Source organism: Diaporthe amygdali, assembly GCF_026229845.1.
Source record: "Diaporthe amygdali strain CAA958 chromosome Unknown NODE_18_length_871485_cov_64_394520, whole genome shotgun sequence".
Taxonomy (NCBI): Eukaryota; Fungi; Ascomycota; class Sordariomycetes; order Diaporthales; family Diaporthaceae; genus Diaporthe; species Diaporthe amygdali.
The window spans coordinates 111,811-137,038 of NW_026517038.1; the positions used below are offsets into that span (position 1 = coordinate 111,811).

The 25,228-nt window shown below is 54.3% G+C and overlaps 7 protein-coding genes across 7 annotated transcripts; 3 read left to right on the top strand and 4 right to left on the bottom strand.

Moving 5' to 3' along the window:
• Positions 1-414: 414 nt before the first annotated feature.
• Positions 415-2,162, top strand: J7T55_003991 (uncharacterized protein; the record flags this gene model as incomplete). Its single annotated transcript, XM_053144656.1, has 3 exons — positions 415-660; positions 744-960; positions 1,060-2,162. 3 exons carry the CDS (start codon positions 415-417, stop codon positions 2,160-2,162), a joined length of 1,566 nt encoding a protein of 521 aa, XP_052992492.1.
• A 377-nt stretch (positions 2,163-2,539) lies between these two features.
• J7T55_003992 (uncharacterized protein) lies at positions 2,540-7,568 on the bottom strand (the record flags this gene model as incomplete). Its single annotated transcript, XM_053144657.1, has 2 exons — positions 2,540-2,930; positions 2,992-7,568. The coding sequence occupies 2 exons, from the start codon at positions 7,566-7,568 to the stop codon at positions 2,540-2,542; spliced, it is 4,968 nt and encodes a 1,655-aa protein (XP_052992493.1).
• A 1,595-nt stretch (positions 7,569-9,163) lies between these two features.
• On the top strand, positions 9,164-11,011 carry J7T55_003993 (inosine-5monophosphate dehydrogenase imd2; the record flags this gene model as incomplete). Its single annotated transcript, XM_053144659.1, has 2 exons — positions 9,164-9,656; positions 9,873-11,011. 2 exons carry the CDS (start codon positions 9,164-9,166, stop codon positions 11,009-11,011), a joined length of 1,632 nt encoding a protein of 543 aa, XP_052992494.1.
• A 570-nt stretch (positions 11,012-11,581) lies between these two features.
• Positions 11,582-14,704, bottom strand: J7T55_003994 (uncharacterized protein; the record flags this gene model as incomplete). The annotated part of the gene is made up of 3 exons (XM_053144660.1): positions 11,582-11,651; positions 11,701-11,742; positions 11,994-14,704. 3 exons carry the CDS (start codon positions 14,702-14,704, stop codon positions 11,582-11,584), a joined length of 2,823 nt encoding a protein of 940 aa, XP_052992495.1.
• A 710-nt stretch (positions 14,705-15,414) lies between these two features.
• Positions 15,415-18,054, bottom strand: J7T55_003995 (uncharacterized protein; the record flags this gene model as incomplete). Its single annotated transcript, XM_053144661.1, has 3 exons — positions 15,415-15,542; positions 15,661-17,602; positions 17,671-18,054. 3 exons carry the CDS (start codon positions 18,052-18,054, stop codon positions 15,415-15,417), a joined length of 2,454 nt encoding a protein of 817 aa, XP_052992496.1.
• Positions 18,055-20,505: 2,451 nt separating this feature from the next.
• On the top strand, positions 20,506-22,735 carry J7T55_003996 (MFS transporter; the record flags this gene model as incomplete). Its single annotated transcript, XM_053144662.1, has 3 exons — positions 20,506-20,554; positions 20,946-21,254; positions 21,309-22,735. 3 exons carry the CDS (start codon positions 20,506-20,508, stop codon positions 22,733-22,735), a joined length of 1,785 nt encoding a protein of 594 aa, XP_052992497.1.
• A 566-nt stretch (positions 22,736-23,301) lies between these two features.
• Positions 23,302-24,828, bottom strand: J7T55_003997 (glycosyltransferase family 31 protein; the record flags this gene model as incomplete). Its single annotated transcript, XM_053144663.1, has 1 exon — positions 23,302-24,828. The coding sequence occupies one exon, from the start codon at positions 24,826-24,828 to the stop codon at positions 23,302-23,304; it is 1,527 nt and encodes a 508-aa protein (XP_052992498.1).
• Between the last annotated feature and the right edge of the window lie 400 nt (positions 24,829-25,228).

Consider the following 25,228-nt stretch of genomic DNA (forward strand, 5'->3'; position numbering starts at 1 on the left):
GATGGTCGCGCATCACAGCATCCATCCACCTACGCATCCTCAATCCTCTAGAGCTTACACGACTCTAGCTTCACTGTAGATGCCGCCACTGAAGTTGATAGTGGCTGCACAGTATGTTCTTGTCTGCTTCTTGTGTAAGACTTGTTATTATGATATAAAACCCACTGGTCAAATCTTTCCATGCGATCAATGCACGCCTCATCCGCGCATATCGGTCATCCAACATCATTACCGTACGCTTCCGTGTTCCGGTATACGCACCGGCATGTTATCTCTCCTTCGACTGGGCCTTACGATATCGTCCAGGTAATTGCCAAGCCAACCTTATCGGGAGCCCTCGCAGATAGCCAGGGGCTTTCCAATTCTTTCTCCACCGCACCTCTATCACATCTTTCAGATTAGAATATAATCGTGATGGTCTTCCCAATTCCAGACACAAAGTTGGAAAGGGGAAGCAGCATGGAAGGAAAGGACATCATAATGGAGAGCGAAGATGTGGTATATCCTGGCAAGGAGAGAAATCCGGCTTATGATAAGCAAAGGGGCCTCGTTGCGAGAGTCCAGGACTTTGCCGGAAGGTTTGGTGTTGAGCAACGGGGCATCGAGCGAGTGCTTCCTGACGAGAGGACCGACACACGCGCGAGCAAGCTTGGGACTCTGGTAAGAACCCTCACGGCCAGGAAGCGACACAGATGAGACATATGCTTCACCGGCGAGATCCCACCCTTCTGACCCGATTCTAGTGGATGTCAGCAAACATGACCGTTTCGACCTTTGCCTTGGGAGCCCTAGCACAGCCTGTCTTTGGGCTTGGCTTCGTTGACGCGGCATTGACGATCATTTTTATCAATATCCTGGGGATCATCCCGGTCTGCTTTTTTTCAACCTTTGGACCTCGCTTTGGTCTCCGACAGATGGTCCTGTCTCGATTTTACTTTGGTTATTATGGTGTCAAACTCAGTGAGTCTCAATAGAACCCATCACATCCCCGGGTCTCTAGCCTTTGAACATCATACCTCTCCCCCATGGGTGTATGACTGACAGAATTGTCTTTACCAGTCGCTATCTTCAATATTTTAGCCTGCTTAGGCTGGTCTTCTGTCAATGTGATAGTTGGGGCTCAACTGCTGGCCGCAGTCAACCCAGGGCCACATGCCCTACCCGGCTGGGCTGGAATCCTAGTCATATCGCTGTCCACTCTGCTCATCACAACTTTCGGCTACCGGCTGGTGCATGCCTACGAGCGCTGGTCCTGGATCCCCGTGTTGGTCATCTTCTGCATCGTCGCGGGTGAGTTCGGCGTCTCGGGTAAGTTCAATTCCCTCCTGCCGCTCACGGCAGGGGCCGGGGAGGCTGGCAACATCCTGAGCTTCGCCGCGAGCGTGTTCGGCTTCGCGACAGGCTGGACTTCCATGGCTGCCGATTATGCTGTCTATCAGCCCGAGACTCGCTCTAGACGGTCAGTCTTCTGCTGGACCTTTGGGGGCTTGATCTTCCCGCTGGTCTTCACAGAGCTCCTCGGCACCGCGGTGATGACAGCCTCCGTGCTGGACCAAGGCTACGCGGATGCATACGAAACCAATCACATTGGTGGGGTCTTGGCTAAAGTGCTGGTCCCACCACTGGGCGGGTTCGGCAAGTTCTGTCTGGTCGTGCTGGCGCTGAGCATCATCGCCAACAACTGCCCCAACATCTACAGCGTGTCCCTGTCGCTGCAGGTCCTGGCCAGGCAGACCGAGCGCATCCCCCGCTTCGTCTGGCCCGCGGTGGCGACGGCCGTCTACGTCGCCATCTCGATCCCCGGATACGGCAACTTCGAGGTCGTGCTGGAGAACTTCATGCTCGTCATCGGGTACTGGCTAGCCATCTATGAGGGCATCGCCTTGACCGAGCACTTTGTCTTCCGCAGGAAGTGTGGATACGCCGTGGAGGACTATGCCACGCCCGGCAGACTGCCTCCTGGCTTCTCTGCGCTGTGTGCGTTCTTGATTGGCGTGATGGGGGCGGTCTTGGGAATGGCACAGGTTTGGTATACAGGGCCCATAGGGCGGCTGTGCGGTGCTGAATTTGGTGGCGATGTGGGCTTTGAGCTGGCGTTTGGTTTCAGTGCTGTGGCCTATTTGGCGTTGAGATCGGTGGAGAGACTGAAGTTCAGGAGGTGAGACAAAACAGGCGTTTTCTACTGTGAATGTATAACGACGTAACGGTTAGACTACGGAATGGACTGCGTAATCCGCACTCTTACAAAGTTTCGGTGACTTTTTTCATGTGTTCCAGTAATCAATTCAATTCGAAAGCAGATGCAGAACACGCCTTGAACACCGACTCTGCCTGTGGGGGTAAAAAGGTATATCCATGAGTCCATCCGATCCTTTCAAATCTCTGCCAAGCATCCTTCCTTTACCATTCATTTCCTGCGTCAAGTCTTGTGACCAGCGATGGCCCTCATCCTCGTCCAAGTCATCCATCATCTTTCATGTCCGACGTGCAAGTCTTGCGCTTGCCTGCACATTCCCACACGGGCCAGACCGGTTGCTCATTACTGAGTTTTATAAAACTTCTTGTACACCAAATGCAGCAGCAAATTGACGTTCAGCTTCAGATTCCCTTCGAACAGCGTCATGAATTGGTGGCTCTCAAATTGCGCCTGCAGCAAGTCCTCGATGGGAACCAAGGCACTTGCGCCCGGAATTTGGATGTGGCCCCGTGAGCCCTCGATCGCGAACACTCCGACCTGGTCACAAGAGATAGTGAGGTTGATCTTGTCCCAGTCTCGGTCCGCTGTGCCTGTCCATTGAACTAGCACACCCTTATCCATGAGCTGCCGCGCGCTGTACTTGTACGAGCCGAATTTCGGTACGCGGCCGCTGCGTTCGAGCTCGCGCTGGTGGTTGTATTGACGGGTGAAAGGGAGTAGGAACTTTTTCTTGCTGTGACAGGATTAGCATGCACCCATGGCATGGTTCGTATGTGTTTGATGTTGAGACTTACCCCTTGTTCTTTTGCAACGTTGACATGGCCTGTTCAATGTAGTCATCGTAGCTCTTCCGCTGTTGCTCGAGGTATTTTGCCTTCTCGTGAAGGTTGCCAAGAGTGAGACGCACACCCTCCACTTCCCGCTGCCTCTGGATCCTTCTTCTGCTCTTGGTGCGGATGTCGAGAGCGATGGCGTTGAGCACATCTTGATAGTAGTTGTGCTTTGAGATCCGACCCATATGCTCGAGTGCCATGACGTTTTGCAGCGCTGTCCGCTTGAGCTCGTGGTAAGACATCCTCGTGACATCGACCATGTTGGCATCAGAGTAGGCACCTCTGGTGTTATCGTTTCCGGAGAAGTCTTCACGCAGCACCATATCCCACTTACGTTCGTCCTCTGGCGTGATTGGCTTGACCAGGATTTCGAGAAGATGCGCACCGCTTTGAACGCGTATAATGTACAATACGCACCGCTTCGTCTCCATAAACAAAGCCTTGACCTCAGCCTCAGGATCATCGACATCATGCAGTTTCGGTGTGAGGAACATCTGGATATCGGATGAGCCCGTAGCTGTCATCTCGTTCTCGTTGTTCTTGGCGCTACCAAGATCCTGCATGATCTCACGCAGCACATCGTCACGGTTGGGGCAAATGAAGGGGAGATCGGTCGCCACCAGGTTGTGAATGGCAAATATATCGCTCATCTTGATGTACAGTGTTGGCCTGTTCTTTGCGTACAAGTCGTTGAATTCATCAATGTCGAAGGTGCTTTCAGCGTCGGGCACCGAGATGAGTTCCCTCATGATGTGAGTTAGGCGCTCGATTGAGTCTCCGATGAAAGCGTTGAGTGGTTGCAGGTAGACATTCTCGCCACCGAAGTGTCGTCCGGAGGCGACTTGCCCAAGCACCTTCGCGACCTCGCTCAAATTGCGCTTTTGCAGAGGACTCAGCTGTTTCTCGATTACACCGACGTTTTCGGGCGAAGTCAATGCGTTGTGAAGATAGAAGCGCCAGAACCAGTTGGCAACCATCTGGAGGAGGTGTTGCTGTGGCTCTCGCTTGAAGTGGTGACAGAGTGACTGGAACATTTGCTGGCACAGATATCGCATCCCATACGGCAGTCGAGGAAGAAGGTCTTCCAAGGCTAGCAGGAATTGGTCGCAGATTTCGCGAAGATCCCGGAGGTGGTCAATGAACAATTCGCGGGTCTCCGGATCTTTTATAGCCAGTTCCCTAGGAATGTCGAGCGGCCTCCTGCTGGGCTGGCCGGTCCGGAGCTCTTCGTTGTTGATAGCAGACCGGTATATCTGCATCGGGTCGCTCTCCAGATCCAACGCAGGGTCTTCGATGATGTTGTCCCGGATCAGGGGCCCGAGAAGGTCTCTCAAGTATTTCCTATCGCGTGGAGACCGGGTATAGTTGCTGAGAAGTTTAGTCCAGAAGAAGTTGCCTCGCTGGTATTCTTGGAGCGCATTGCATGCCTCAATTTCTTCTTTGACCGAACGCGCCACGAGCTTGAGGAGGTAGTATTCCTCGCGTCGCTTTTGAGCGTATCCAAACAACCCCATCATCAGAATCTCGATACGCTTGCATTCCTTCTCCGCGGTGCCTTGCTCGCGGACACGCTTGAAGAGGCGAGCCAGATACTGAGGCTGTGTCTGCAGGTTGAAGAAGAGCTGCTGATACAAATCGAGCTTCTTTCGGGAGCTCTTGTTGAGGGCTTTGAGATCGAACTGGTTAGTTGTGATCATGGAACTGTTCGCGAGGAGTGTGCCCGCGTGTCCACCATAATTGTGCTGATGTCGCACAACTTCATCCAGAGTGATCTTATTCTTGACCAGCAACGCGATCTTGATATCCAGTTGGTCGATGTACTGTTCAAGCATTTCATTCTGCCTGACCTGCTGAACCACCGTCTTCCGCATGCGTTCAAACTCTACCTCCTCGTGGAAGTCAAAGTCACTGTCATTGAGCAGATGTACGAAGTTCTTGACCGCTCCAACTGGTGGGTTCTTGCCAGTTGTCAGACTCTTGTACGCTTCGCCTTGGAGCTTTCCCCTGACGAAACTCTGAATCTTGACGACCTTCTGCATGTTCTCATTGAAAAATCGTTTCTTCTCTTCGAACCTTGCTCGAACAATGAAGGCCTTTGCGGCGGCCTGGGCGGCGACGATGGACTCCTCTTCCTCCTCGAGCGCGGCAATAAGGAAACCGACGTTTTCTCTAAGCATCGCGGCCCTGATAAGTGACTGCAGCCCGACCACCGCTTCCTCATGAGATTCGAGCTCCTCGAGTAATGTGAAATGCTTTGCGCGATACAAGTCGCCACGTATGCATGCTTGGAAATAGGTGATGAAAGGCGTTTGTTCCGCCAGCGCCTGGCGGTCGTCGGCAAGTTGCTGTCGTTGTAGCATCCCCCGAATGGCGGATTGGAGATCGACCACTTCAAGTTCGTGGTCACTCAGATCATCAAGAAGCTTCGTAACCCTCCTGCGAACAGCGCCTGCACGAATAGATGCCTGCAGCGACTCTATTGCTGATGTGTGCTGTCTTAGTTCGGCTCTCGTTTCTTTGACAGCCATCCTTGCCTTTCTTCCGCGACAAGCAGCCTGAAGAGACTCCCACTCCGGGGTATAATGTTCAAGGGTCTTTCTTTGCACGGCGGCCTGGTTTCTAGTCAGCATTGCCCGGGCGGCGGCCTGAAGGCCAGTGATGGCCTGAGCCTGTTTCGCAAGGAGTTCCTGGTCGTCGCCCAACCTGTTCCTCAGAAGCGCTCCACGGAGAGCAGCCTGAAACCCAACGATAGGGCCAGCCATGCTAGCCGTCTCCTGCTTCTGGCGAACGATGTTCTGGCGGGTAAGGTAGCCCATGAAAGCCGCCTGAACATCGCGAACAGGCCCGGACACTCGAGCCAGTTGTGAGCGCACGTCGCGTACCTCGCTACGGACTTTAGCGGCCCGTATCATGCTCTGTAGGTCGAGGATGTCGCCCTCAACATGTTTCCAGAGCCTGTCCTTCTGCACCTGTCTTCGGCGGACAAGATAGCCTCGAGCTGCGCTTTGGAGGTTGACGGCGAAGCGTCTCATCTGCAGTCTGTATCCGATTACTTGGCGGGTCCAGTCTCCACGAATGCGTGATTGAAGATCAACCAACCAATCCTCCGTGTTCCAGAGACCCTGCATCACCTTGCCCAGACGCATTCTGCACATAGCGCCTCTGATTTGAGTTTGCAGTTCGATGACGGTATTCTCGTGCTCCGAAAGTTCCCTCTCGATCCTCTCTTCTTCAGTCTCCACTGGCTCAGGCGGTGCTTGCTCGCCAAAATCGGCACCCATAGTACCGAAGCTGGGCATATTGACGCCGAGTTTATCCAGACCCTTCTGCATAGCCTCCAGTTCATGGTGCTCGAACTCCAGCTGTCCGACAAGGTTACCGATGCGGAAGTCAACTATTCCTTTGCGGAAGAGTAGCCAACTGAGTGCGTGGATACAGTATATGACTTTGGGGATGTTCTTCTTTTCGTAGAGATCGATCAGCTCAAACCTGAACAGGTCCGGCAACGCGACCTCGTCCAGATAGCGAAAGAAGATAGCGATGTTGTCGGAATGCCTGTACTGGAGTCGGTGGTGTCGGAATATCCTGAACCTCTTATTGGGGTTGAGTGCCTCAACTATCTCTGCGAGCGTGACGCCGTCTCGCAATGCCTCCTCGAGCTCAACAATTGGGGGAATTGATCTGTGTATGACATCCTCGATCCACTCTTTGGCTTCTCCTATATGACAGAGGTATTCGTAGGCTTGCAGGAATTGTCGTTGCTTGTCCATCCAATTCCTGCCTTCCCAGCCGTAAGCACTGCTCCGTTGCCCAGCAGGACCTGACCCTGGTTCTTTCTGGAGCCTGCGACGGTTGCGCATGCCGACGACCTGCTGCGCAGGAGCCATGATGCCGAACTCATCTGCCTCACCGGACTGGGCCAGCTTGGACAAAGTGCGCAGCTGACTTGTGGACGATCTGCCCATGTTCATGAGGTCGGGCCTAGCAAGCTGCACCGCATGGGGCTGATGAAGAGGTGCTTGTGGCGGAGGGAGACCAGCGGTACCCGTCATGGCACCATCGGAGCGCGTCATAATCATTGAATGCGGGCGGATGGTGGAAGCTCGTGGCCGAGATGGGGGTATCGGAGAAGAGGGCTCCTTTTCAAAATGAGCTAGTTTCCCGATATCAATGGATTGGCCTCGGTCGTGGCGATAGGGTTCACGAGGAGGGGTGGTGGGCGCTGAAACGGGAGCTTGTGGCAATGGCCTTAGTGATTGCCTTGCGGCGCTGTACATATTGCCGGTGCTGGTCTGGGGACGAGTATCTGGGCTCATGGGCGAAGGTGGGAGCCGGCCATTGGCCTCACTCTTGCCGCGCTTGTGACCCATGGATCCATAACCGCTAGATGCTGAAGACGACTGAGTGGTTTGGCGACTTAAGTCGAACTGGCCGGAGGAGAAGGAGTAGCCCGAAGAAGCCGACGAGGTTGTCGACGGGTGGCGGTCAATGTGGTCAGCTGTATATGTTTGCCGTAGAGGGTGGGGTCGATACGACATGGTGCAAAGGCGCTATCAACAGCGAGAGCGAAGTCGCTCTATCTGGAGGCTGTTGGGATTTCGAGATGGAAGAAAACATTAAAGGCCTTCAGTCCTCATTGGAAAATGCTGGCTCGTCGGGGGTTTGGGGATTGTGCAAGCAGGCAGGCAGGCAGGCGATTGTTGCAAAGGAATGACCCCGGGGCCTGATGTGGTCAACAGTGTGGATTAGCGGTGGAGTCGAACAGGCTTGGATGTCGAGCTGAGTGTCGAGACGAAGCAAACAAGAAATCCTAGAAGCAGGGCCAGCACAGTGCAGGAAGCCGCACCGATCAACACGCAAACGGACCCGGGCGGCGACGCGTATTATGAGACATGAGGGCGCGCACTGCGCAAAGAAAAAAAGGAGATGATATCGTGTAAAGTGATGTTGGGTGGGAGGGAGAGACGACCGATTCGGCGACGAGAAGAAGCTGATGCCGATGGAATGGAACTGGTTCCTGGTGACAGTATGTACAGGCCAGAGAAGAGTGCTCTCTACCAGCCACCAGTATTCGGTTCTCGGGCAGGTTTGGAAGATCCTTGCCCGAAGGCACAGAGTCACAGCAGGAGGATGGTACCGTATGGAGAAAAGCAGGGGCGGGGGTTCGTTAGCCTTGTTTACAGTTTTGACGCGCGATGGTTGCTGCAGCAGCGGGAACGTGATCGCCAAGCTGGCAGCCCAAATACGGAAAATAGACGTCACACGGGGTGGGCCGACAAGTTTGGACCAACTTCAGATCAGCGATCTATCTTGAGACAAAAGAAAAATGAAGGAACACCTCAAAGCAAGAAGCAAAAATCCGATCAGAGTACGCTGGACATTCTCACGCTTGCCAATTGAGGTCCCACTGGGCATGGAAAAGATCGGGTGGCCCAAGCAAGAGGGCGGCAGTCTGGCTGGCTGTTGTTGGAGCTTTGAGGTGGCTGGGGACAGGGAAAAAAGGACCCACACCTGGGCACTGCTGCAGGCCGGAACACAACCATTGAAGGGCCAGACTTCTGACCCCTCACTCTGTCACTCAAGCCCTGAGACAGGACAATGCCATTCTTGCTTCTGAAGGCTGAGTCTTGGTTTCGAATGAATCGATCCGCGAGTGCATAGGGCCGAGAAGGTGCAGGTTAGCCATGCAGACCACGCTACTGCAGTCGACGTTTCTCCCTTCCCAGGTCCCAACACTCTGGATGCCGGATGCCTGATGCCTGGCATCCCACAGGAGGGAGGTCCCACTTGCTGACAAAGAAACACCCTCATTATCGATAAGACTGCACATCGATAAGAGGCCCTATCGATAAGCACCACTATCGATAGCACCAATCTAACACACAAAGTCGCGAAAGTGGGGTAGGCGCGTCGAGTTTTGGTAGTGAGCAGGGGTCCTCTCTGAAAAAAAAATTGATTTAATGCAAGAGCTTCACGGGCTTGCCTAGTTCTTCTTCTCTTCTTCTTCTTTTCTTGGGAAACCCTCCCCGTCGAGAAGTCAAGACAGCTGACAACCCATCTCGTCCTCTTCTTGGCTAGCACCCTGCTGCAATCTCTGAATTGAGTCTCCGGGACAGACCTGGCCAACATCAAAATGCCTTCCTCAAACGGTGCCACCCCCGTCAACGGCGTGTCCAAGGCCCTTGACTACTCCAAGGCCGAGGAGCTCCTCAAGGAGTACGACAGCCGCGATGGGCTCGGCATTCAGGACCTGATGGATGCCAAGGTCCATGGAGGTCTGACTTACAACGACTTCCTCCTTCTGCCTGGCTACATTGGCTTCCCCGCCTCCGATGTCACTCTCGACGCTCCCGTCACGAAGCGCATCACCCTCAAGACCCCCTTTGTCTCCTCCCCCATGGACACCGTCACTGAGCACGAGATGGCCATCCACATGGCCCTGCAGGGTGGCGTGGGTGTCATTCACCACAACTGCTCCCCGGAAGCCCAGGCAGACATGGTCCGCAGGGTCAAGCGCTTCGAGAATGGCTTCATCAACGATCCCGTTCTGATCACCAAAGAGACCAATGTCGGCGAGGCCAAGGCTCTGAAGGAGAAGTGGGGTTTTGGTGGTTTCCCCGTCACTGGTGAGTGCCTCCTCTCGGGTCAACTATCCGTAATACCTCCATCAGCCAGCTATCATGATTATAATCCCAATTTTATATAACTTTCGTTCCACCGTATCGACGGTCGCCGTCATGGGGAGAAACTTGTTTCAATGACATTCCTGCTCTATCACAATCACATCAACAACAAACACAACATCATGAAACAAACAGACAGCTGACATCTTGTTGTTTCAGAGAATGGCAAGCTCGGCTCCAAGCTTTTGGGTATCGTCACCAACCGAGACCTGCAGTTCGAGGACGTCGACGACCAGCCCGTCGCCAACGTTATGGTCACTGATCTGATCACTGCCCCAGAGGGTGTGACCCTCGCAGAGGCCAACAACATCCTGGCTAAGTCCAAGAAGGGCAAGCTGCCCATTGTCGACAAGGATGGCAACTTGGTCTCCATGATCTCCCGCTCCGATCTCCGCAAGAACCTCAACTTCCCCCTCGCCTCCAAGCTTCCCGACTCCAAGCAGCTGATTTGCGCTGCGGCCATCGGTACCCGACCAGAGGACAAGATCCGGCTGCGCGGGCTCGTCGAGGCTGGTCTTGACATCGTCATCCTCGATAGCAGCCAGGGAAACAGCATGTTCCAGATTGAGATGATCAAGTGGATCAAGAATGAGTTCCCTGAGCTCGACGTCATTGGCGGAAACGTCGTGACCAGAGAGCAGGCTGCTGCTCTCATTGCTGCTGGGGTTGACGGTCTTCGTATCGGCATGGGTAGCGGCTCTGCTTGTATCACCCAGGAAGTCATGGCTGTCGGCCGTCCTCAAGCAACCGCCGTCTACAACGTCAGTGCTTTTGCTGCCAGATTTGGCGTGCCTTGCATCGCCGACGGTGGTATTCAGAACGTCGGCCACATTGTCAAGGGTCTTGCCCTTGGCGCTTCTACGGTCATGATGGGTGGTCTCCTGGCTGGTACCACCGAGTCTCCTGGAACTTCGTTTGTTTCCCGAGAGGGCAAACTGGTCAAGGCATACCGTGGTATGGGTAGCATCGATGCCATGCAGGACAAGAAGGCCGGAGGTGGTGGCGCTGATAGCCAAAAGAGCAACGCCGGAACGGCTCGGTACTTCTCTGAGGGTGACAGCGTCCTGGTGGCCCAGGGTGTCGCTGGTGCTGTCGCTCACCGCGGCTCGATCACAAAGTTCGTGCCTTACCTTGCGGCTGGTCTGAAGCACTCCATGCAGGACGCCGGAATCAAGAGCCTGCACGAGCTTCACCAAGGTGTCCAAGACAGTGTTGTGCGGTTTGAGATCAGAACCGCCAGCGCCCAGCTTGAGGGTGGTGTCAACATGGAGTCGTACGAGAAGAAGCTCTACGCCTGAGCTTGAATCTTGCGGCCGGTTGCGATCTAAATTGCATGGTTTCTATAGGAGTTCTGGCGTGCTGGACCTGGCTCGGTACTGAAAATTGGGATATATCATGGGTTGTGTGCATTGAGGGTGCTGTGGGGGCCGCCCAGACTGTGTTGGTCTTGATTAGTGGGCATATAGCGTAGACCTCCTGGGAGTCGACAGAGGAGAACCTCATCAAATATTGACTGGACGTCTTAAAATCAGAGAATCGTCGCATTTATCTTGTCCTTTGATTCCTCTGCTGTATCGCTTCTTTACGAGACCCCTCTTCATTGGGCCACCCATATTATCAGGCGTTGCTGGCAAATTAAAGTATTGCCAACATATCTTGCTCAACCTCTGCCTTGGGGTAGTCTTGAGGCTCAAATGTAAAAGCAGAGGGAAACCATACGGGTGACTATTAAAGAGATAATTTTCGCATTAGTGCCAGGCATCCAACGAGCTTGCTTGATCCTTGGGTGCGGGGATATGTATAGCTTCTTCGTAGTCCTACACTTGGCCGAGAAGCTGGTACTCAAGCGTAATACTCTCTGGGGTGAGTCAGTCCGTGATGGTGTAAAATTCTGGTGGTAAGAAGTGGATGATCTCGTCGGAGTCGGTTCCGGCGCCGCTTGTTGGGACACAACGCTGTCGATGTCATGATGTATTGTGAAGCTTACAAGCAACAGAGGGAGAATGCGAGCACGAAGCCCCTATTTGACCTGTAAAGAGTTGGATTATACAACCATTTCAGAGGGGCCGTCTGAAACACGACCACCCAGCGTGAGTAGCTCACGCGTCACTGTGAGGAGCGTATCTACCAGGTAACATCACGAAACCGGTGCCACGGCTTGCAAGTAAATATACATTCAGACTCCAGATCCATCATGACTTCTCATACAACATCACTCATGCAGTTACTGGGACATCATATGCATCACATCGTACAGAACACCCGCCGTCCTAGACTCACGGCAACGCAAGCTCCTCTCTCCCCATGACCTCCTTCACCTTCTCCTGACCCCGGAACATGTACCTCACGAGAAGACACTTGGTCCGTCTGGGCCTGGGATCCCAGAAGCCGAGCAGTCGGCTTTTCCTCAGCCCCTCGGGGATCTTGAGTGTTCCATCGTCGTCTACCAGCGCCGCCAGCGCCACAGTGACATCGGCGACCTCCTCTGGGGAGGTCCAGCTCGGTCCCAATTGGATAGCAGGAGGACCCGTGGACGAGTCTGAGGGGTGAGAAGTGGACGGGCCATCGATGACTCCGTACTTCGCGCTCAGTATCACAAGACCGCCGCGCTCGCGCTGAACCCGCTGTCTTTGCATAATGGGCTCGGCGAGAACGGTGACGAGGTCATCAGCTTCGGCGCGGCGGGCGGCGATATACTTTTGGATGTCTTGCGAGCGCCGACTCTTCTCTGCCTGGGAAGCGGCGGACGCTCGGGGCAGGAGAGTCCGCGAGTGATCGAGTGCTGCGAGAGCCAGGGCGGGCAGGAAGCCGGCCCACAGGAGGAACTTGGCGAGGAACTGATAGTGGGAGGGCTGGTCTCGGAAGAGCATCAACGGGATGGTCAGGCTCTTGTTGTTCTTTGTTGAGTAATATAGTGACAGAGCCAGACTGCTGTTGGCACTGCTCACAGACATCTCGAGGCCTACTTTCGACGACTTTCCGAACTTCTTGAGCCCGCGCACGGCCAGCTGGATGATCTCTGACCTGCCCAGCGAGTGCGCCCTGCCGAGCAGGTTGCTGGGCCTCGATGTGTACGTGGATAGCTCAGCTTCAAAGCGGCAGCCAAGTAGGCCTCTCAACCGATTCGGAATCAGGCTGTGCTCCAGATCAGGAAGTGATGACAGCAGGTTCCTTCCGAACCTCAAATATCCGGCCACTCCGCCAGGGGTCAACGCGCCGGAAATCGTCCACGATCCTCCCTCGCCTGGACCACATAAGGTCACACTATCGTGAAGCCGTCGTAGTCCACTCCCTGCTGGCTTCGTGAAAGCACGGCCGGAACGTAGTCCCAAGGTATCTTCAGAGAAAGCACCGAACTTGTATCCGACTTCGAGCGTGGGCGGGCTGTAGTAGTTCGGCATGCCCCCTGGTCCGAACATCTGTGAGAGCTGACTCATGTAGTTGCGCCAGGAAGCCCCAGTTGAGTCTCGGTCGAGCCTTCTTCTCACGGAATCCTTGAAAAACGAAGACGGTGAAAGCCCTTCCCAGAGAGATGGAGTCCCACTGTCCGTACAGGCAAACACAGTACCGCCATTGTGGCCACCCACACGCCGGTGCAGACCGAGTCCGAATCTCGGCTTGTAGCTGGCAGCCGGCCACGCCCGGCTTACCGATACGCTCGCCTCAGTGTGCAGTGGCTCGGCCGGTTGGTGCTCGTCCTCCTCGTCGCCATTGAAGCGCAGTACATGTGAAGCTCTCGCCGTGAGAGACGCAGCATTGAGAGTGTCGGTCTCGATTTCCACTACGGCATCTGGTAGTGTTCGCCTCAGTGCAGCCTCAGAGAGCCCGGGCTCCCGGACGAAGAGCTCCTGCCGGAGCTTTAGATTGAGGGTGGGTGCAAAGTAGAATGAGAACCATTGCAGCTGCCTGTCTTTTGGAAGGGTGTCATGGCTGAGGTTCTGTTGGCGGGCTAACACACTAGCAGGAGGGAGGAAGGAGTCTTTCGCATCTGTTGCGAAAATTGAAGATGTGAGGGTAACATTGGGGGTGGTGCAGTAGAGCTCGTTCTTTTCGACTTTCGCAGCGCCTGAAGCTGCTGCGCCGCCCAAAGACTTTCGGAATTGTCGCAGCTTGGGCTCTAAAGCTTGACTGATGGCTGGAATGGAAGTGATTGAAGTCTGGGTGAGAGACAAAGTTGCTGGTAGACCGCGTTGAAGGTAAAGTTCTCGGTGGCCTGAGGAGACTATGGACTGTACATCCATGTGCAATCCTATGTCTGTTGATTCCCGCTCTTGCTGCCGCCGCAATTCCCGCACCAGTTGAGTATTTACTCGTCTAGCTTGTCGCGTGTCGCCATCGCCTTCACCCTCTTCGCCTGACAACAGTGTGGCATCCTCAAGCTCCTCGTCTAGTAGTGAGGCATCATAGTCGTCTCTGCTGTGTTTGCTGATGAGAGTTTCGAACGCAGCCCGAACATGCCCAAGATACCGCTCGGCTACATCTTGTTGTTGCGCTGGGATACTGTCTGAGCGAAGGATATCGCAAAGTCGGAAATAAGCCCGACGGATGTCTCTTTCAGACGCCTCGTTACCCACTGGAACTGACAACAGTTCGTAATGCGAGCGCCGTATCCCCTCTATCCCTGATTGTCTCGGCGCATTGCCGGCACCACGGTGCGATGCGGGAGGAGTGACGATAACTCCGTCGAAGCTCCCAGTGCCCGTCAGGGTGTCTTCCTGGTCCGTCTCCACCTCGGCATCTGTCGTGATGAAGGATGCGCCGTCGTCAAAGCCAAACTCATACTCCCTTCTGGTGGCTGCGAACTGGTCGGAGAGGGAAAAGCGCGAGCTGACGGAGCGCAGGCTGGGGTTATACCGTTGTTGCGGTTGCAGGTGCTGGTCGTGGTCACGCTCAAATGCGGCCGAGGAGCGCGCCGACGAAGTCGCAGAGCGGGATGAGTTGCGCCCTCTGGCGCTGCCGGCGCGGCGGCTGCCTGGTCCTCGGTCGCTCATGATGGAGTGCTGCTTTCAAGACATTGGTTGACCTGTCTCATGGAGCAGGCTTCGTCAGGGTTGTTTATTTCGGAGAAGTCGCAAAAGAAACAATTTGTTGATTGCGCAGTCCAAGACAAACAATGGCCAAGCTACCCCCATGGCGACGGCATGAACGATCTTATTAATGACGTGCATTAAGGTCAGGGGCCTTTGTGCACGCCGGGATGAGCCCCTGGCGTTTTGGAGAAGCGTATCACGAGGACCTGCCCGCGTTTGGCGCTTGGCCTGGTAATGTTCAAAGCGGTGCGACGGCGAGACGACTGGTGAGGAGAAGGTCGAGCCCAGACAAAGGTGGAGACATACTCGCCTGGTAGGAAAACAACATCGTACGTGATAGACGGTGAGTCACTGTCCCTACATGGGCAATTTCATAGTATGATTCGACTTTGGTGAGAACCATGATTCGTGAGTAATAAATGGACTTCTCACAAGTTCGAGACTTCCGCAGAGATGTTTGTACGAACTCCGTCCCTACGTTAAGTTTTGGGGAGGACGTATATACAAGAGATGATCAATTCTGGCCGCGGAGGCTGAAGTAGAACAGAACGTGGAATTCATCTCAATAAGGTCAACAATATTTCCATTCTATCGTTTGGCGTCGCCGTCATGATACTCGAACTGTCTTCGTTTGCGAACTGCACGCTATTTTACCCCTATCGCCTCACCATCTAGCCGTGATGACCAACCTTGATATTGGCAGTAGCCGTCTTGACGGAATCCTCAATAATACCAGACCAGCGGATTGCATTGGTATAATTCTTCGCATCGATGCTCTCCACCAAACCCGGGTAGACAGCTGTAGATCAGGTCAGCAAGAAACTATCACACGATGAATGCGAACAGGTGAAAAATAAACAGGAACAGATGTTTAGCCATCCAATGTGAATTGACTTCCAAGGGAAAGGGGATCCTACCTCCAGCATAGCCAGTCCACAAGCCTGGCGCGAACACAACGTGCTTAAACCAGGGACGTCCATCCAGACCCTCTGGGTAGATGAAGTCCCTCTCCAGGTACTTGTACTTTGTGTTGACCTTGCGGATCTCATAGCCCAGCCTCAGCTTCTTGGGCCACTTCCACCACGGGATCTCTTCGCTGACCTCCTTCTGCAGCTCAGTCTTCTTGGCATCCAACTTGCTCGCCTCGGTCACGAAGCCCGCGATGGCCTCATGCAGCTTCACGAGGCTCTTACGGAAACCTGAAACCTCGCCCTGGGCCTCAGCCTCCTGGCGGATGACACTGCCGCGCATGGCAAGAATCTCATCCTTGTCCGTGGGCTCCGACTGGATCAATGCGGCCGCCAATTTCTCCTCGACCTTGCTGACATATTTGTCAAGAGCCGTGGCGTAGGTAGCCGCCTCGAAGGACAGCACCGGCTCATCGGCGAGTTTAGCCGTGGCGAGTGCGAGAATCTGTGACATTGTTCGATGGTAGACAAAACCGGGGTCGCCGAATTCAGCCATCCAGTGGAAGGTATCGTAGTTGGAGTGGTAGTGGTAAACCGGATCTTTGGATCCAGCGCCGAACCCAAAGTCAATACTGGGGATACCAGCGAAGTCCTGGAATGCTGTGTAATCACTGCCGCTGCCAAGCGTGCTTATTCTCTTGTCCCAAGTGTCGTACACGGTCTGACCTTTAACAGTCTGGTTAGGTGATGGCACCTGGGCAGTGATGTCGTAAAGAAGGCTGTCGAGGAGAGGAGCGGCCGAGGCGTGGAACTCCTGGCCCCTGACTCCAACGTCAACATTCAGGTAGGCGACATTAGCATGCGAAAGCCACGGCAGGTACTCTTCTACCCACTCGGTGCTTCCAAGCAGACCATACTCCTCCCCATCCCAGGAGGCAAACACGATTGTTCGCAGTGGCTTCCAACCCTTCTTAAGGGCCTCTCCAAAACTGCGGATAACTTCATTGATAACAGCTGATCCACTGTTGGGATCACCCGCACCTCCAACGATCCAAGCATCTCGATGATTTCCCACAATTATCACCTCATCAGGGATGGATCCGTTGATTATGCCAATGACATCCCAGTTGGGCGTGATGATATAGTCCTGCTTGTTGTACAGGTTGATAACAACGTCTTCAGGTGATGGGCCGACACTATAATTCACGCCCTTGTATCCCAGACCCAGGTCGGCCTTCCAGTATTTGTTGAAGTCTTTTGCAGAAGGACCGTGGCCGTTGAGAGCCTTGAGGATAGGCAGTGCATCCTCGTAGGAGATGGGAATGCTGGGAATGCTTGGGATGTATGGTTCGGTGGGTCCACGGGGAACGCCAGGCTTTGACGGATAGCCAGGAGTAGTCGGGTCACCTGGGGAGAAGCTCAAAAATTGGGTACTTCCGCGCTGCACACTGCTGGGTTGACGCGCTGGGCCCTTGGGATACTTCTCAACGCCCTTTTCTTCAGTGACGTCTCCATCGTCACCAGGGTCAGAGTAGAGAACTATGCCAACTGCGCCGAGCTCCTGGGCTCGCTTCACCTTCAGGCCGCGGAAGATACCGCCATAACGGGCGATGGCGATCTTCCCGTCCAAGTCGATGCCTGCCTCGACGAGATCCTCGTAGTCCTGATATGTTCCATAGTTCACGTAGACAAATTGGCCGGTCACGTTGCCACTGGCAGAGTAGCCATGGAATGTCGGGATGCTCGTATCAAAGCCAGTAGTCGGATCTTCGTCGAGGACGTCCTCCACAAGCGAGGCCTCGAATGATACCTTCCAAGTCGAGGCGTCATCCGAGCCTGACTTGTCCAGAATTGCCAGTCGGTGGTCAACGGGCCGGTTCAAATAGATGTCGTAGGTGACAATTGATGAATCAACGCCCCACTCTGCCCATTTGTCTTTGGTCCACAGCGCCTGTTTCGCGATGAGATACCAAATCACACGAGAATTAAAAGGAGGGGCGGGGGCGTATATATACACACCTGAGAGTAGTTTTGTCCCGCCAAGTGAGCCCCTTCAGTATAATACTTTTGCCATTCTTCGGCCTTCTCACTGCTTGGTGTGTCGAGCAGTATCTTCTTGAGCTCCTCATAGCTCAGATGCCGTTCCTTGCAGTCGGGCCACGAGAAGTCCCATTCATGACGCTCAATAGGACCGCCGAAGCCGAAGACGAAGAGGAAGGTGGCAAACAAGGCAATGAGGCTACAGGATAGTGCGATTGTGCAGAAGCGGCGCACGGCATGGTGAGGATAGCGCTGGCGTGGAGGAGCGGTCCTCACAGTTGAGATGAGAGGCGTGTGCTCGTCCGCCATCTTTTCGGGATTGACCATGTTATGGTCCGGCTTTTCCTTGCTTGTCAGCCGCATGATGATGGTGTGACAGGCAGAAGACCTAGTCTTGTCGTCTGGCGTCGAGATGTTGTACAAGTGTTGCACAACCGTTGAAGAGCCGCAAGCCACAGGTGAACTTGAAGCAAAGGGAAACTCACCAAGCACGGTTGCCGGTACAGGATATGCAGCTATGTTCGCTTCCAGCGCGGACTGATGTGATCCACCGGCAGTCTCACAATTGTGGACTCGAAGATAAGGACCTGAACGACGGGGTAGCACTTTCACTAACAGAAAGGGAGCTTCAAGCTTCCACTGTGAGTGTCGCGAGCTCAATGTCGTTATCAACGGGCCCGGTTGACATCATAACATCCCGGCAGCGGCAAGCAACGGCCGACTGCGGGCAGCTCACACCGAGCTGCCTGATTGGGCAAAGCCCTGAGCCCCGATGAGACACTCTCCCTCTTTTCTAGTGACGTGACAGCTATGCTATAAATCATCTTATAACTGCATGAACTCCAGTCTTCTATCCAGAGTCTCGACAGTGGCATCGCAGGGCCAGTTTCAAAGCATCGCGTCTATGTTCGAACATGCTCGGCCTGAACTGCTTTGACGCAGGTCACATCTGCGGCCGTGCTCAGCTTGCACGCTGTCCGTCGTCAAACTGTGCTTACGCACCACCCGCAGTTCTGCCGGCTTGTCAGGGTCTTTTCACATGCATTATTGGCTCCTAGAGTCAGATATCGATGCATATGTGCACCGGACCGGAGCAGACACTTGAGCGCTCCAAGTGCCGGCTTTCTGGTCAAGAGTCTTTGATACACCTCCACGATGCCCTCGATTGCAGTGCTCACCGCTTCATCATGTCGCCAGTGACTGATGTGCCCTCAGCAATTCTGGACACCTCAGGATCGTGGTGGTGCAGTTCTTGGTGCGAGGCGCGAGAGGCGACCCAGCTACGGCTGTGGAAATGTCACCCAGATTCACCGCAACCCGCTGGTGAACAGAACAAGCTTCGCATGTTCCCTGCACACGCTCGAGTGTAACGACAGGTGCAACGCTTTCTGGCATCAAGATCGCAATTGAGACGTCATCTTGCTACACAGCATAGCCTTGTCAGCATGCTGTTGTCAAATTCAATTCTTCTCAGCCGATGTTCTCGGCACCACAGGTCTCGGTACTCGGTGCTCGGATTTGAGGGTCCAGATCGTGACCACGGCTGTCGTCGATTCTTGCCAAGATGAACTTCTGCTAGCAGCCGCCTGCCTCCACTGCCTCTGCCCCGCCGCAGCACCTGCGCAGCTGGATCCAAGGGTTCGCAGGTGGAGCAGAGTTCGGCGTCTCCAATGAGAACCCACTGTCACAACATTGGGTGCAGCCATCTCGACATCGGCGCCTTGCCGTTGCAGGCAAGGCATATCGAGACATGTGCCAATCAGCACTGCTCAAAGTGCGGATCAGCAAAGCCTGCTGAGATGCGGCGTAGCCTCGCAACGGAAAAGCGGGGCGACGTCATATTTTGGACTGTGGTTGTTCAGGTCGCCCGCCGTTAAGTCCGTACTTGGGTCATGGGACTATGCCCGCATGAAATACAACCCATCCTATCTTCCTTCGATAACTTTGACATGGCCGACAACGGATCGATCGGCCGTGTGAGCGAGCAAGACTACCAAGTGTGCACATACATACACACACACAGAACACGAATCAACACATGCACATGCAGCTGCAACCATTCAGATGACTCTGCTAGAGGCGGCAAAGACCGCGCATGTGTAGTTCTTGGTCGAGTCGTTGAAACGGTCTCGACCATGCACAAGAGCGGTGTCCCCTCTTAGCAGCCGAGACTGGGGTGCATCTCCCCTCCACAACCGCCGCCCCGAGGCCCCTCCTCTGTCTCTCTCCTGTACGCCGCCTTTGTCTCGGCCACACCCCGTCAGAGGCTGGGTTGAATCGGCGGAGGACCGGCCAACTCTGTGCGCCCTGTAACACTAGGCGAGGCCGGGCTGTGCAGCCCAGGTTTTCCTGGCTTGTAATTCTGCGAGATCTGAGTGGACATCCGCACCATCGTCGACCGCTGCGGTCCCACTTCTTTGCAGCCGGGTGACTCGCCTCTGAAAAGACCGTTCCTTGCCTTGTGGGGTGGCGGCCTTCAGTCAAAAGACTGCGATTTCTTTTCTTTTATTACTTGTGACGTTTCCCTGTGCTTGTTTACTTCTCGTGGCCTCGGTCTTCCTGTCTTGCGTCGCACTCCAACACTCTCGTGGTTTCGACGACGCGTCGTGCCTCATAATTTATTATTGGCCACAAACACAGTCGTAGAACCCAAGAGTTCCTCTCTTGTCGACTGGAGTCCCTGTCGTCTCAAATCGCTTCTAGACAAGATCTACTTGGATCTCCCATCCTGCATAACGAAGCCCTCTAGTTACATATACCCTTACACACAATAGACATACTTTCGCCGTGCTCTCCGCGTTCGGTGACTTCACAATGTCTTCCAATGGACCGAAGCTCCCAGTAAAGCAGCTCGCGATTCTGGGTAAGCAGTTATGACCTCCAGCCCTCGCGTATTACGGAACATTCTCCTGCGCCCCTGTCTGGACCATGCATTCGTATGCCTCCGTGTCGCCGCCATGCCTCAAGTGAAGCCTCGTCGTATCAAACTGGTCCACAAAAGCTGGGGATTTTCACCAGTAGTCCCTATTGCCGACTGCTTAGTTGCGTGCCGGGCAGTTGTATTGACTGGGTTGTGCACTCTCATGGGAGAAGGCAGAGTCACCACATCACAACACAACACGATACGGATACTTGACGTGACGAATGGCATGGACTTGATGGTGAATACTGAGAAAGCTGGGGGGAACAGAATAGCATGTTTCCAGGTACCATCCCTCGTCTTCGTGGTGGCTCGCTAACATCATGCCTCTTAGCCGTCGCCAGGTTCGCGGAGCCGCTGGCCTTGACGTCGGTCTTCCCCTACTTACCAGAGATGATCAAGAGTTTCGGTGTACAAGATAACAATGTTGCAAGATGGGCCGGCCTCGTAGGCTCAACGTTCTCGATATCACAAAGCGCTTTCGCAGTGCCTTGGGGGCGATTATCAGACAAGATTGGCCGCAAACCGACTATAATAACGGGGCTCGTCTCCACCATGATTTGCTTCATAATATGGGGGACGGCCTCCAGTCTCGCTATGGCTGTCGCCGTACGTTTTATTATGGGTGCTGGTAACGGAAATGGTATGTTTCCTCCACTACAACCCTACTCGTAATTGTGTCTAACTTGCGCCGCAGTTGGTATTATACGCACTATGGTCGCTGAGATGGTTCCTCAGAAGGAACTCCAGCCGCGCGCGTTCTCGCTGATGCCTCTGGTCTGGAGTATAGGCTCCGTTTTCGGGCCATCCTTTGGAGGTTTCTTCGCACGACCTGCAGAACAGTACCCAGGACTCTTCGGCGATAGCTGGCTGTTCAACAAGTACCCCTTCCTGCTGCCCAACCTTGTGGCTTGTGCCTTCTTCTTTGTCTCCGTTGTTGTGGCAGTGTTGTTCCTCCATGAGACTTTAGAGACGAAGCGGCATGAGAGGGACTGGGGCCTAATACTCGGAGAAAAGATCTCGCAGCCCTTCAGGACCAGGCCCCGCCACAAGCACCAACACCAGCATCAACGTCACCACCGACCCTCCTTCGTGGATGCCGAGGCATCGGCGCCTCTGCTGCCCAAATCAGGTGTCGTTCTCAAGAAGAAATCCATGGCCCCACCGCCAACAATGAAGGAGATCTTCACGCCGCAAGTCACCATGAACATTATCGCGTACACAGTCCTGGCCCTGCACTCGGTAGCCTTCGACCAGGTGCTCCCAGTCTTCCTGAACTACCCACGCCAAGTCCCAGACAGTGAGAATACGCACCTGCCGTTCCACTTCTCGGGCGGCTTCGGGCTCAACTCGAACAAGATCGGCACCATCTTCACCATCTACGGACTCGCGTGCGGCGTGATCCAGTTCTTCCTCTTCCCGCCGGTGTGCTCGCGCTACGGCGCGCTGACGTGCTTCAAGGCCGGCACGGTCCTCTTCCCCATCGTCTACGTGCTGATCCCCTACACGGCGCTGATCCAGGACGCCAGCCTGCAGTTCGCGGCGCTCATGTTTCTGCTGCTCATCAAGGGCTTCGCCGTCATCGTCGGCTTCCCCTGCATCACCATCCTGCTGACCAACTCGGCGCCGTCGGTCCGCATCCTCGGCACGCTCAACGGCTTCGCGACCACCTTCTCCGGCCTCGGCAGGGCCGTCGGCCCTACCATGACCGGTGCCACGTTCAGCTGGGGCGTCAAGAGGGGCTATGTGATCCCGGCCTGGTGGCTCCTCGCCGCGGTTGCCGTGCTGCAGGCCATCCCCGCGTGGCTGATCGTCGAGGGCGAGGGCCCCAGCCGCGAGGAGGACACGGACGACGAGTCGGCGCTGCTGGACGAGGCGGGTGATGTTGATGACCAGCCCGCCAACCGTGCTATCATCGCGGGCGACGTCACAGACCTGGTCGGGACGCGGGAGGACGTCGTGATCCCCGACCCGGACGACGAGGACGACGAGGACCTGCCGCCGCTGACAAGGGTCAACTCGCGGGCTTCGAAGGGCAGTGCTGGCTATGGCACTATGAATGGTTCGGCGCCTGGGACGCGGCTTCGAAGGGTGTCCGAGACAGGTAAGGACCTGGGCACGTAATTAAGGGGATCTCAGGTGCAATTGGGATAGCAACAGTACGATTTCTAGTCGCATTGCTCATGTTGCTTTTTACTGACAGTTTGACTACTTGGCATATGCATGGCTTGCATTGAGGCGTTGGGGGCATAGAAAATGGGTTTCTTTCTTCTTTTCCCACAAGCGAGCAGGAAGGCTTGTGGATGTTTATACCGTGTCGTACCTTGGGCCGTGGAAACATGTGTACCAGTATGCTAGCATATGAATATAATACACAAATATTGGTCATGACTTTTCCTAGCCTTGAAAGCACCCGGAGAGGATTCTGACGAAAATTCCTTTGCTTGTTTGACCGTGGACTTGGTTACAACACCATCAACTCTTCGGGCCAAGCACAGAACGCTCAGAACGCTCAGAACGATCATGATCTGGTGAGCGTCGATGGGGCAAGCGCTTTCCTCATCAAATTCTAGTTTAGTGACATCCAACACAGCAGTCAGATAGTCAGCGAGCGAGGGAATCTTTCCTAGGGTTTGCAAAATTTATCTTTAACACAATCGTCATGGTAAGTCTATTCGTGATTAATGCTCTCAATAAGGCTGCCAAACCAACTCAATCACCTCGTCAATCTCTCCTTCATCCCTTTTGCCCCGATGAATATAGACCTGGGTCAGAGCACCATTCTCGCCAGCAACAGCCGTCTGCAGCCAATACGACTTCTTCTTTTCCCTGTCGACCTTTGGCCTCAGAGGGCCCAAGCTCCATTGATATGCCCCATCCTCTCCTCCGTCCCAAGTCTGCTCCGTCATACTCAGATCCGGCAGTTCCTCCAGGTCAGCACTATACATGTTTATTGAGTAGCCGTTGTTTAATACGGTGAGAGCATGATTGCCGTCCCCCGGGAAGGCGAACCTCTGCAGGAAACAGCCACCACAGATCTTTGTGATGGCAGCCATCTTGTCGACTGGAGACCAGTGCCAACTCTTCCAGTGGTGTAGAGACAGAACCCGCCTGCTAGACTCGTAGAAGCCTGCCGTGTCCCCCATGATGTCCATCTGATACAAGCCATCCACCATTTTGAGCTTGGCGAAGCTGTGCGCATAAACGCAGCTCATGATCTGCATGTCGCCACCTCGATTGGGGAACTTCTCGAGGCAGCTTTCGAGATGTGGCTCAAGTTGCTGAGCCAGCGGCCACGACAGGAAAATTCCAGCGCCACCGAAGCCTCCTAGAATCCCGATAGGGAGGATGTGTGCGTTTTCTGTAGTCTGTCCCAGGTACTGAGGCTTTGTATGGTCGTACTGGGCAAAGGCGCTTGCGAGAGCATGCAGCGAGGGCAGGAAGGTGTCGTCGTCGAGGATTCCAAGCCATTGTGTTTCTGTGCCTGTCTCTCGGGCATGTTCAAGCATGTCCCGAATAATCATGACATGGGATTGCTCGGTGGAATGCTCAGAGCGATGCTTTGGGACGAGGGTGAGATTCATGCCCTCGGTCCTGTACTCTGCCTCGAGAGCGGCGATATCCATGTTTTCAAACTCTTCAAGGCCATCAGTCAGGAGGACGATTAGGTTGGACCCGGATTCGGACAGCCAGTGCGCGAAGAAAGGTTTGGAGTCCTGAAGGCGAGCATATGTAGTAGCTACACCGAAGGTGAGATGGGCGAATTGTCCTTCACTCTTAGGATACGCCGGCGGGACGGGAAGCTCGAGTGGATCACAGGGTATGGCGTCGGCATTGATTGTGGATGCGTCAATCAGATTCAACGTCCCTTTCCTGGTGAGGAGGCGAGAGCTGATGTTCGCAACAGCATCTCGATCTACACCCACAGAGAACAGGGGCTTGACGCAGCGACGAGAATGCTTGATTGTGCTGGTCAGGTCCAAAGACTTGAGATAACTGAGCTCGACAGCGTAGGACTCGGAGGGGATTTCTAGCTCCGTGGTTGTACGTGAAGGTAGTCGATCGATGATATAGGATCTTGAGGTAGCGAAGATGTCCCGGCCAGGAATCGCATCGAGCTGGTATACGAGGGTAATGGAAACTAGGAAGAAAGCGGAGAGGAAGACGCAGCGAGCCAGGGGCCGGAATTTCCTGACGAGAGAGGCTGGAATTGCCATTGCCTAGTGATATTGAGTTGCCCAAAGCAAATATTGAAGCAACGGTATGTGCTGATCGCAGACTGAGGATGTCAAGTTGTGTGTGTTCTGTGAAATATCACTTTTCGATTACTGAAAAAGGGCTTGTGCCTATTAGATATATTTCATCAAGATAATGTGCAGCAAGTCATCCACTCTAGGTCTGTATGGGTCTGTATGATGTATGATGGACTACTTCTATCCTGTTGCCCCAACACAGGAAGGTGCGACGTAGAAGGCATTGCCGCACAAGTATCAAGGGTTGTCTCCTTGGTGAACCATCATGGAACGAAAAGTGCCACCAGGTTCTTCTTTTCAACCTAATCCAGGCCTTACAACCAGAAACGGTAGGAAGCGTGCTCAAGGATCCAGAGCCAGGTGT